Source organism: Homalodisca vitripennis, chromosome 3 (genome assembly GCF_021130785.1).
Source record: "Homalodisca vitripennis isolate AUS2020 chromosome 3, UT_GWSS_2.1, whole genome shotgun sequence".
In the NCBI taxonomy this organism is placed as follows: Eukaryota; Metazoa; Arthropoda; class Insecta; order Hemiptera; family Cicadellidae; genus Homalodisca; species Homalodisca vitripennis.
Genome location: NC_060209.1, coordinates 54,952,610 through 54,965,252, shown reverse-complemented (window position 1 = coordinate 54,965,252; position 12,643 = coordinate 54,952,610). Strand labels below are relative to the sequence as shown.

General features: G+C 33.5%; 1 protein-coding gene across 1 annotated transcript in view; it reads left to right on the top strand.

The window, feature by feature from the left end:
* Positions 1-12,643, top strand: part of LOC124358202 (nesprin-1-like) — a 363,429-nt gene that overhangs the window by 168,434 nt on the left and 182,352 nt on the right. The window contains exons 54-70 of the mRNA XM_046810494.1: positions 1,299-1,446; positions 2,141-2,305; positions 2,914-3,074; positions 4,388-4,550; positions 4,646-4,789; positions 4,891-5,058; positions 5,229-5,399; positions 5,530-5,685; positions 5,876-6,028; positions 6,491-6,676; positions 7,448-7,583; positions 8,571-8,746; positions 8,867-8,998; positions 9,867-10,058; positions 11,170-11,340; positions 12,171-12,284; positions 12,401-12,637. Coding sequence (XP_046666450.1) covers positions 1,299-1,446; positions 2,141-2,305; positions 2,914-3,074; positions 4,388-4,550; positions 4,646-4,789; positions 4,891-5,058; positions 5,229-5,399; positions 5,530-5,685; positions 5,876-6,028; positions 6,491-6,676; positions 7,448-7,583; positions 8,571-8,746; positions 8,867-8,998; positions 9,867-10,058; positions 11,170-11,340; positions 12,171-12,284; positions 12,401-12,637 — 2,773 coding nt within the window. The remainder of the gene's footprint in view (positions 1-1,298; positions 1,447-2,140; positions 2,306-2,913; positions 3,075-4,387; positions 4,551-4,645; positions 4,790-4,890; positions 5,059-5,228; positions 5,400-5,529; positions 5,686-5,875; positions 6,029-6,490; positions 6,677-7,447; positions 7,584-8,570; positions 8,747-8,866; positions 8,999-9,866; positions 10,059-11,169; positions 11,341-12,170; positions 12,285-12,400; positions 12,638-12,643) is intronic.

Below are 12,643 nucleotides of genomic sequence, written 5' to 3'. Positions count from 1 at the left end.
TCGTGGACTACCACACTTTGGGTCACTTAAAATGCTTCCCGTATTTTCAAATTTCTTATTTAACTTCTGCATATACTGTCGAGTGATTATCGCGACAGCTGGATATTTACCACTAAATTCTCCAATTATTATAGCAGTATTTTTATTATGCTTACACCACAACTGAAGGATGTAAATTCGTTGTTGGATTGTAAACATTTAAAAAACACATGCAAAAATATAACAGATGCAAAGAGCGTCACTTTACACTAGCCTCTGGAACAGAGAAAAATGAACTTACTCAGTGTTGCTGCCAACTTAACATTGTTACCAACCTATTGAAACAATATATTCCAACTTATGAGGAAACTGACATATGCACCACCCTGTATTTGTGAAAATTGCAACAAATATTAAAGTATAAAAAAATTATAAAATGTACTCAACATAAAAATTTTAATAGGTTACAAATGTACATGTTTTGATCCAAAAGTTATCTAGCGTTAAAAATGCTCTGAAATTCTCTTGAAAACAAACAGTTTATGTTACACATTGACCAACATTAAACAGGTAATGTTTGATTTACCCTTTACTAGAAATTATTACAATATAAAGTATTTGAAATCAGAAACTTCTTTATTCTGAATAACAAAATTACAATTTATAATTAATTGTACTTATTGTGAACTTGTTATTATTATGAACTTTCAGTAAGAGCTTGGTTGAAAATAATGTTCTAAAGAAGTGATGCATGAGTATACCCCAACAGATTAACAACATGGCTAAGTGTCAAACAGGAACATTTCAAATAATAACGTACTAAACTAATGTATGTATTTTAAAATTAATTCATCCATTTGCAAATGATAAAAGGTTTTTTTCTTCTTCACAACAACGCTTCCTCAACCCATTGTTTTATATATTCATGTTTTAAGACCGTATTTTTACTATCAAAATTGCAGAAACCATATTAAACCAGTTTTATCAATCTGTGATTACAAGGTAGAGCAGAAACTGAAGGTTTAACTTATTCCATAGGTATCTTATATAATCTTAGTCCAACCCAATTAGGAGCAGATGGATACTTCCAGCATAGGGTTTTCAACATGGACATCTTAAGTTTATATAATGGATGTTTGTGAACTAAGATGACAGATTTGTTGAATGTAAAATGTTTTGTCTTAATGCTTTTGGTAGAACAAGAATTTTCTAAAAAACCATTTTAACGAATTCTCAGTCCACTCTTCTTTTTGCCACTTAAGTTTGACCAACCAAACCATGCTATCTGCTATAAGTAGTGAGTCTGGTTTTGTGTGTAGGGCTGTTCTGCATGATGCTACAATACACAACCAGGACATTGTCGAGCTGAGGGACAAGATTGAGTCTCTGCCGGAACACAATGCGCAGGTTGAGCAGCAGCTGGCGACCATAACCACCCAACACGCCAAGATACTTCACAGGGCACAGGTACACAACTGCTGGATTAATAGTAGTTTCCTTTACCATAAGAATTTATTAAAATTTCTAAAGTTTAAGTGTATTCAAGTATATATTCATAAGCATTTGAATTACATCAGTTAAAATGCTTCTATGACTGTTCCAAAATGCATCGTCCTACATCTGAAAGTATGCAGTGTTCTTTTAATTCTGTTATCAAATTTCTGCTATTTATAGCAAGTATTGACTGTAAAAAAATCCTGAAAGAAAAGTTGTTATTGATATTTGCAAGACTGTATTATCTGTAGAATTAGTGATGATGAACGAAAAGGTTTTTGAAAATTTAATGTCAGAATAATTATACATATACAAACTTTAATCTTGGTGTGATCATATGACCACTATTATCCAGTAGTGATAGCTTATTCTGCTCATTTTTTTGTCAAGATCTCATCATTTGAACTCATGGTAATCAATCAGCTGAAATACAAACACAAATACCACAGTAATTGTACTGCTTGTTTCTGGACTTAACAAAAATAAATAAATAGTTGAGATAATTTATTTTAATATTACTAAACATTTTTATAACTCAGTAAATCCTCAGGCTCACCTTCTGTATAATTAGAACTCAACTAATCTATGTTTTCTCAAATTAGAAGGCACCAGATTAATTTTCTGAAGTAATAATTTCACTGACATCAGTTTTGTTTTTGTGTGGCAGGAATTTGTTAAGTTGTATGAGGAGATTGTGAGCAACCATCAGTTGTACAGCAAAGCGGTGATGGATGCCCAGGAGTGGTTGGACGCTACCCACAATACTGTGCTGCTCTGGGGTGACACTGACCTGGAGAGGATCTCTCTGCATACCAACCTCGAGAGGCTTAAGGTGAATTCTATATTCTACATCGATCATGAGATTGTTTTCAACCATCATGCTGTGGTGTATTTTTTACATGTTCTAATGATAAATGGATAATTGTGCTAATTTTGCAAATTATCTATTTTTGATAGTTGAATTCAAATAATGAATGTTGTGTGTTGTTAAAATTATTTACATTGAAAACAATAACACTAAGCCCCTTAGTAAAAATTGACTATTTGGCAAAACACTATGTAACAACAGTCAGCAAGCAGCCTTGTTTTTTATATTCAGTTAAATGATTTTTACACTTAATAAATTAGTTTCATTTATTTAAATGTAGGTTAAAGATAACTAAAAAGAAGAACTCAACAATGTTCTAATTTTAATTTCTAATACTTTATTTCAAATCTGTTCTATATCCTTTTATTTTTATAAACTATTTGTTTTAGTGTTATGTATATTTACAATTAGTGAGTATGCATTATTCCAATAAATAATATAACTTACATTTTTTTTAGTAAATAAATTTTTAAAGTTTTACTGGTTGTAATCAAGATCGGGTTAGTAATTTAAAAATCTTAAATGGGAATTCATTTAGAGGTTGTTGGTCACCAGAAAAAGTTATGTTACAGAACTTGCAGACATCACTGCCAGAGGAAGAACCAAGGATCACCGGAATCAGGACTCTGGGAGAGAAGGTGTTGCCTGGAACTGTGGACTCCGGACAAGTAAACATCCGAGCCCAGATAGACTCATCTCAGCAGGAATGGGAGGGATTGCTATCTGCCATCAAGTATGTATCTGTTATAGTAACAAAAGGATATATAGTAATTTATAATGAAGAAATAACAAACTTAACATATTGCAGCAAAAAACTACGGCACACTCAACAGCAGAAATGACAAACGTTTACAATCTAATATGAAATTAAAAGCATAGTACAATATACACTTCTGAGATCGTATTTATATAATTATTTTATTTAAAAAAATCATTAAATAAATAGCAAACCTTGCTGAGAGAATCCAAGCACAATCTTGAGCTATTCTCAACACATACAATAGTTTATGACAGCCTAAAATTTATGACATAGAATGTGGATATTTGGTATCTGGTCCATTGACCCTTTGACTGGGTATATTCAGTATTTTCTCATAAACATAGTAAGGTACAGGTTAGGTAAAAGATAGCAAGCCTCCTCAGAAATCTTTGATGATATGAAAGGCGTGAAAACAGTCAGACACACAAAGTGGAACGTCGCAATCCTGGCACATCATGTCCCGTTACCGCTGCTCGCCGACGTTGGTATATCTGCATACGTGGCATACTCTCTTCACCTTGTCCTTCTTATTTGTAGCAGGGATGGTGGCAGGAAAATGCCGACCAGTAAGTGTCAGGAGAGCAACTTAGCCAAAAATTCGTCTGTAAGTCTTTCTTGCACCATTACGTAATTAGTAATTACACAAAGAGCCACATTTATTTACTCACGGTAAACACAACAAAACATTTACAATCAGGGAACCAGTAATGTAAAAGTTATGTTACAACCTTTATTCACTACACAACAGAAATAGAATCAGCTGATTACTTGGAACAACCGATTGAAGACTGTCGATTGGGTCTGAAAGAAATAAATAACTACGATCCAGAGGGAATGACGAAAATTACTTAAAACTGTTTCTTATTTATTCCACTAGATCACATTCGTATTCAAACAAGAGATTATTCATTACGAAACATTATTGTGAAAACTGTTTTACCATAGTGCTTCCTGCACAGCTATTAGGATTACTGAGGATGGCACGTAGGGGCTCCTGAATTTTTGCAGGGTTTGCTTGTAATAGAATATAGTTTAACCCTTCAGTGTGTTTCACAATGTTTAGTTGCATTATAATATTATTAATACTTTATGTGTTAAAGTATCACAAATTTAGTCAGTACATCTAATATTATTGTATTATTTAATAAGTGTTAAATTCTACAGGCATCATAGATGAGTGTGTGTTGTAGCCTAGGCTCTTTTGTGAAATGAGTGATTATATATAATTTATGGTTATTTTTAAAGTTATATTCGGGAATTTAATATTTCTGTATTTATCTGTGCAGGTCCACTATGGAAGCCCTGGAAGCTAAGCTTCAGCAGTGGACAGACTATGAAGCCCTGAAGGAGCAGTGTCTGGCGTGGTTGCGGGAAACAGACACAAAACTGCATGCAGTAGACCTCAAGGCCACCTGCAGCGATAAGCAGCAACAGTTGGAGGTGCTCAAGGTAATAAAAAAACTGCATTATTACAAAAAACTTTTCTTGCCAATTTGGGTTTTTACTGATTGAACATTTTTGTAATTTCGAAAATTGTGTGATAGGCACTGCAAGGAGAAGTGCTGGCCAAGGAGCTGGAGATGGACACAGCTACAGAGAGAGCTCAGCAGCTACACAAGGGCAGTTCCCGCAACACTCAGATTGCAGAGTTGGCTCAGAAGTACCAGCAACTATCCACTAAAGTCAAGGTACATTTAGCCTGTTGCTAAACCGTTCTGTCAGTACTTGACTCTTACTCTCAAGATGAATGTTTGATGTAAGATGACCTCTGACTCAATTGTTGTTCCAGGGTATGACTACCAGATGGCAGCAGTATGTCAACAGCCATCTGGAGTTCGACTCTCACATTGCTGAGACCTCACATTGGCTGGAGAACATCAAGAGCAAGCTCCAATATTGCTCAGACCTCAGTGCCTCTTCTCAGAAAGATCTGGAGGGAAAGCTTGACACCATACAGGTTTGTCTGTTATTCTTCAAAACTGTCACTAAAACCTTCTTAGCCATTTTGTAGTTTTATAAAGTGACTGAGTCAATGTAAAACAATCAGTCAGTCCTTGTAATTTATAGTTGTAACTACTACGAGTTTAATACGGATTGAATGTTTTGAAATAAATTCTTGATTCTTAGGACCTCCTGCTGTACAAGGATGAGGGTTTCAGCCGCATCCAGACGTCAGTGGAGCTGGCCCAAACAGTTTTGGCCAACACAGCCCCTGCCGGCCATATGGTCATCAACCAGGCCTTGGCTGATTTGCAAGAACAATGGAGCAACCTTGCCTCGAAAATGGTGGAGACCAAGGTAAATTATCAGGGTTACTTTCTCACTTTGAATTTAACTTAACTAAATGTTTGTAAAAGAAAAACTTAACTCTAAGTAAATCATTCCATATTTACTTATAGACGTTTAATTTTGACCGTTGTGTGGCTAGACAATATTGGATGAGTCTATACACAAGTGGGCAGGTTTCTTGGAAAATATCCAGCAGCTGAACAAAACCGTGGAGTACTTGGACACCTCGTATGCCGAGATATTCCCCTTCCAGACTACCATGAGTGAGAAGCGGAACCAGCTTGAGCGAATTAAGGTAACAACATTTTGATAATTGTGTTTATAGCAATGAGAAAAAAGTAACTGCAAAATTGTTGAGCTCATAATAGTACAGCCAATAACTACCAATCCAGCCAGTCTGGCCTTTGATTATGAGGAGTGGCAGATTTTTTTGCCACTCTAATTGCAAGTATAAAACTGTCTGAGATGACATGTTTTCTGTTTAGCACTTGGATGAGAAGGCACGCTGTGAGAAGATAGAAGTAGAGGGGCTGAAGGCTAAGGCTTCTGAGATGTTAGCCAGTGGACAGCAGAGTCATGCAGCTACTCAAGCTCAAGAAATCCTGCACAAGTTTGACACACTCGCCAATAAAATCAGGGTATGGTCACTTATTAGTATTAATTATTGTACTGTGAAAAGTGTAATATAAAAATCAAATATTCTGATAGAAGGGGGTGTAAGTCGTTAAGCTAGATGATTTTGAATTTCTCTTCTTTTTTTAGTATAAAAAGTAGAATAGTAGAAGGAATGTGAAATACACCAAGTGATTATATTATATTATCAAAGAGTTTGCTACTTACGGTAGCAGATTACTTTCTCATATTTATATTTTATTTTTGAATTTATTTTTGTCTAACAAAAAGGGGCGATAGATTGTATAGTTTAAATAACAAATTACCCTGGTATTTAAATTTAATGAGACTGTTATCCTTATCAATGCTTGCATGTCTTTCTCGATTTTTGTGTTTAAAAATTTGTAACTTTATGTTTTAAACTCAGCAGTTCTGACTTGTGTATTTGTACTATTTTGTCATCATCGATACTATTGTTTCATGTCCAGACTCTGCTGGGAGAGAGGGAGGACCAGTACAGAGACCACAGAGTGTACAAGGAATCTCATGACGAGCTTGTTGGTTGGCTAAACCGTGCCAGAGAAAAGATTCCTTCCTTGAAGCAGCGATCACTAAGTGACAAACTGGCAATTGAAAGTGCTGTTGCCCCAATGGAGCAGCTTCTCAACAAACAGGTACAGTAATTTCTCTATCATTGTTTTTATCTCGAAATTCTCATTAACGCCACACATTGTTTACTTCCTTCAGCCAACCATGATAAAATTTATAAGTAGGAGGATGATTGGAAATAGTTTTATAGGAAAACTATTTCTCTTAAGTGAAGAAGAAAATAGTTACCTCTATAACTCAAATACCAGTAGTGTTGCAGATATTGTTTTATTATTATTTTCATTAGTCCAAATTTTATCATAAGGTTTGTCATTTAAATATCGTAGTTTTAATAAAGCATATTTCAATAATTTAAGGTATGAAACACAAGAATTGTGCCAGTTAACAGTTAATGGACTGGACTCGTGTAACAAATACCACTTGCTCTCTTTCTGAGCTTTCCAGTATATAACTTGTTCATCAGTCATCTGAGCACCATTTATCATCTGGAGTCGAAATTTTATCTATAGCAGCAGCCTGTAATAAATTAGTCCAATGGCGTTTGAAGCGGTGTTACCATATCTCTGTGGTCATCAGCTGTTTCCTGATGCTGGGATGGATCAGTAAGTTTTCATATATGTAAAACTGGCAACAATACAGCATGTACAGGGAGGGATTAAAACTCAACAGTCACCATCAAACTATCTATTACTCAAACCTTTCATATGTTGAACAACACAGAAATATTCATAGGGTTTTAGAGTATGTAGAGAATTATGGTAGAAACTGGAAATTTAATTTGCTAGTCAGTGGAAAAGTCATTCTTTGTATCTTTTACCATCCATGTAATGTCACAGGCTCAAGGGGAGCTTCTGGTGGAACACATGCAGAATACAGGAGAGGTGGTGTTGGCCAGCACCAGTCCTGAGGGTCAGCAACTTATCCGGAACGAGATACGAGCACTAACAGAGAGTTTCCATAACCTGTTTAATGGTGAGATAAACAGTTGTCATATAAACTAGTTTTTATTTTGTTCAAGTTTTGTTGAAATGCATGTATTTATTTTAAATTTACTAGATATAATACATGTCATTACTATCCATGACCACTATATGTGAACTCAAGTGAACCTCCAGCAAATCCAACATTACACAGCACTGGTGGTGTATGGTGTGCCTCAAATCCTGGGACCAGATTTTTTTGGTAACTCCATGGTTATTTAAAGAGTATCACAGAAAAACTTGCCTTAAAAACAATGAAAGGAGCATTTGTTGGCATACAGTTTTGCTCAATTACGTTATAATTCAAATTAGTTGAATGAATAGCTTTGTATTTTTAATAAATAACTGTTTAATTACTCAATAATCTGTAAAATATATAGAAATTGTATGCTTTCCTGTATACAATGTAATTTTTAAATTAGTTTTTAACATAAATCTTGTTCATTTAGGTAATATTGTGTAATGTTAAGTAGACATAATCACCACTATTAATTTCATTATTAAGTTAATCTCATTATAATACTGATTTTTTTTTAAATATCTCAAAATAAGTTTTGCCTCAAAATTTCCAGCAAACTCAAAATTATAAATGTACGGTATATAAAAAGCGGTAGAATTAATTTAAATAGTTTTTTAGTAGGATTTTTACATTTTAGAAATACAATAAGTTAATTGTTTTCATCTTGATCTTTTCTTCTTTGTAATGTAATTCAGAATAAAGATTTCTTAACAAGTTAATTTTGTAATTAACTGAGCATTTTTGCAACTAACAACATTGTGCTGTTGTATAAACTAGTAAAACAATTAAATGTACTAATTTTAATTTAATTTGATCCGAACTAACTTGAAATTAGGAAGTGTAGCATAAGAAAGTAAGTGAAACATTGTAAAGAACATAAATAATGAAACTCTATGGCTTGAGAAACATTGAAACAATCTTTATTCATGCTTTATTATCGTTGTGCTTGGTTTGACGCAGAAATCAAACAGCAGAAGGAGCAGGTAGAGGCGATGGTAGTGCAATGGCGAGACTACAAGGACGAGTACGAGAGACTTTCTGATTGGCTGCAACAGATGGACATTCTCGTGAAAGCGCAGAAGAATGCACTTCTAGCCACCGTACAGGAGAAGGAGAAACAAGTTAAAGATGTCAAGGTAATGAATCTTCTATGTAACTTGGCAGTAATTAATTTCGATTTGTTTTAGCCGATTTGTCTTAATTGTTTTGAATGTTCTAAATTGTTTCTCAGATGTTTGAGCTATCTCTCTTTGCAGGATGTTCTCAACCAGCTGGAGAAGGGACAGGAACAGATAGACAGGTTCAACAGCACAGCGTCTGGACTGCTGGCCTCGCATCTGGACACTTACGTCAACAACCAATTGAGGCATCTTAACTCCCGATATCAGGTGATGTTTATTGTTCCCATCTGAAATTATTTTTTTAACAATGAAGTAAACCTTCTTAGTAGCCATCAGCATCTAATTTAAATTGTATTACTACATTTTCTAGCCTGATTTCATAAATATTAAGCTGACCAGGAGTTGATGTATTCAAGACAATAGTAAATAATGCAAAGTAGGATGTTTTGACTTTTGTATATAAACATCCCCTAGAAACTTTTGATTGCATTCTGGTTATATTGATTAAAATGACTCGTAAAGTCACTTTCTCCCTTAAAGAATAAATAAGTCTGACTGAAAATAATTATTGTAGAGCACTGCTCTGATTTCACATAATTTATTTATTAACATGAAAATAAGAGAGATACATGAAAATTTAGCAATTTCAAAACATATAACTTAGGACAAAGTTAGCGTACAATAAAATCTAAAAACCATACAAAATAATTTATATCAACTGTGGTAACTATAACAAAAGGTCAATCTATAACTTAATCTAACACAACAAACATCTTATAAAATATCACATTGACAGTTCTTTGGATTCCAAGCATTCCTGAATAGAATAAAATGGTAAATTAACCAAAACCTCATACAAACTATTCTTGAATAAACTTATAGGTAGTTCTGCTATTTCTGAAGGGAGTTTGTTGAACCCACCCAGTACTTTTTTGAGATTTTTACAGCCTAACAAAAAGGTGTACCAATACATTTATTACTCCTTGTATTATAATTGTAGATGTGCTGTTGTAATAAGACTTAATAAAACAAAATTTAATATGATTATATATATATATATATATATATATATATATAAATAGACCTCTCTGTCGCAGTGAGATGTTTAGTGTTAACATGTTTGATGGTGGTGCAGGTGCAAGTAAATCTTGCAAAGGATGTTTTGAAGAAGGTGGAGACAAATCATGACCAACACAAGCAGTACGAGGACAACTTACGCAAGGCACAGTTGTGGATAGAGAATGCCAAGGAGGTGATACGACAGTGCAGCCAGGCCTCTAGTAATGCTACCCGAGAGGAGCTGCAGTCCAGACTGGCTCAGATACAGGTCTCTATCAGCAGTGGCATGATAGAGAATTTACTTTGTTTGAAACAAACTTATTGATAATAATCCTTCAAACAACTAAAAGCCTAAGGATAGTCTTTTGAGTAAATTAAATAGTTTGGAAATTTATAAATAATGAAATAAGAAATTGCAAAAAAGATCAATTACAAACATTATTCTTAATAAAGTTGGTAAAGTAATCAGTGATACTTATTATCTATATTATATTCTAAATTCAAGTTTTGCTAAAATGGTGAATAGGTACATTGCCCCAAATTTAAATTAATATTAAATCACTCAATAAAAATCTGGATATCAACTGTAGGATGAGATTTTTAAGGACCAATTCACAAAATTTCATTATAAAAACATAATAAAGAAAAATACAAGCAATGTCCAACATACATAGGGATCAAATGTGTAAACGGCCTTCCAAGTAGCATTAAGAATGAAAGTTTGTTTAATATTTTTTTTAAAAAGTTAAGGAATTTTGTGTAAGTAATGCGTTTCATTCCGGGGACTTACATTTCAAGAATTCTCTAATGTAATAATCATTTATAATTCATTGTTATTGGTTTTTAAATATTTTATTGCTAAATTTTTGTTAAATGTTACTTTTTACCATCTGGTATTATAACTGATAAATTATTATTGTTAATTTGTTCTTTTTAAAATTTATTGTTGACCTGTTGTTGTACATTTTTATTTTTGATTTGTTAACTTTTTAATCTTTTACTTGTTAATTTTACATTAGAGCATAACATTCTCTTTCTCATTAGACATTTAATATATTCCAAAACTATAACACAACCCATTATCTATTTTGAAACTAATAGAATGTAATCTGACACCATTATTTTATTAGTATAAAAATATAATAGTTTTAGTTTACAGAATAATGTAGAATAGTGAAGCTTGCCTCTACAAAATTTTTTTTAGCAATTAAGAGATTCATTATGTTACTATCTACATGTTTGTTGGGGCTACATTTGAAATAAAAAAGTTAAACCTACATTTAAATGCCATTAATAATAATAGTGTGTTTATTTTATAACAGCTGACATAGTTGAATCATGTATTGAATTTTTGCACTTATCGGTTGTGTGCACTACAGGATTTGTTACGCAATCGAGAAGAAGGGCAAAGTTTGATCCATGCGACAGTGAACTGCGGAGAGAAAGTGTTACGCAATACTCGTTCTGATGGCCGGGAGGTCATCAACAACCAGCTCAAAGAGATACAGAACGAGTGGGAGAGAGTGGTGCGCAAGATATCCACTGCGAAGGTATTGATACTGTGTACTTACTGGAGAGGGTTTCCTTCATTTATGAGATATGTAGCTGTCAGAAATAAAATATTATGGTCAAGAGACATAGACTGACCAAAGTTTTAATTTTTTTTTTTTTTTTAAATACAATTCGGTCCGAATAAAGATGTATATTTGTTAAAACCTAATAAGCTTCAATCTAAGTGTTGTACATATAAGTCTGAAAAATTATTTGTATGGAAGACATCAAAAAATCTTTCTAGATTCTTGAGTTCATGAGTGAGAGTATGCGCTACCAGAGAAGTTCATTATCATTAGATATCTTCCTGATAAAGATATATTATATTACCATTTTGTTGATATAATATTTAGCAATTTGTAATTATGTCAACAATTATGTATATAAGCAAGCATCTATTTTGTTAAAATGTAATAAAACCATAAATTTTACACAATTTTGTATCTATATATTACATTTTTACAGGAGTTTGTGTGTTAACATCAGATATATTACAAGCCAATTAAGATTTATTAGAGGGTTGAGAACGTATGGTTCATTACAATTTAATCAACAACAAATTCGGCTCTCACATCCAGTTATTTGGTTATAATGTATTCTATAGAAAGAGATGTAAACGTTTATAACAGAGAAAGAATTATTTCATGATACAATATTTAGAAACTTAACTATTTTACGTTTGGTAATAACAATACAGAATGTTTCACACACATGTTCAATATTTTGCTAGTTAAATACTTTTACAACTATTAACTAAATAAAAAATGTTTGTGTATATAACAATGAAGTGTTTGATACTGTTGAATAGTGTTATTAAAACTTTTTCCAGGTTCACTTGGAGACAAGCCTACTACAATGGGCTGATTACTCATCTTCCTACTCTCAGCTTCAACAGTGGATCACAGATAGGGAGGCAAAACTCCAACAAGTTTGTGAACAAAAGGTGAATCTCCAAATTGAGCAACAGTATTTGTTAGAAATGTACTTTTATTTTCTAATGTATTTTATCCCACTGAATTTTCTGTGTAAATATTTTCCTGATATAATTTTATTGATCAGGTGACCAAAGCAAAGAAAGGACAGGCTTCTGGGCTGAGCTCGCTGGCTATCGGTGAACGCAAGGCTACGCTACGCCAGACCAACAGTATCATGCAGGACATTGTCAGCTTCCAACCGATGATCCAATCGGTGGCCAGCAAGGCTGAGGATCTCCAGCAGGCAGCTCCAGCCAACGAAATCTCCAGCAAGTACGAGAATCTCAGCAAAACAGCACAAGAGCTTTATGCCAAGCAGAAGGTAAGT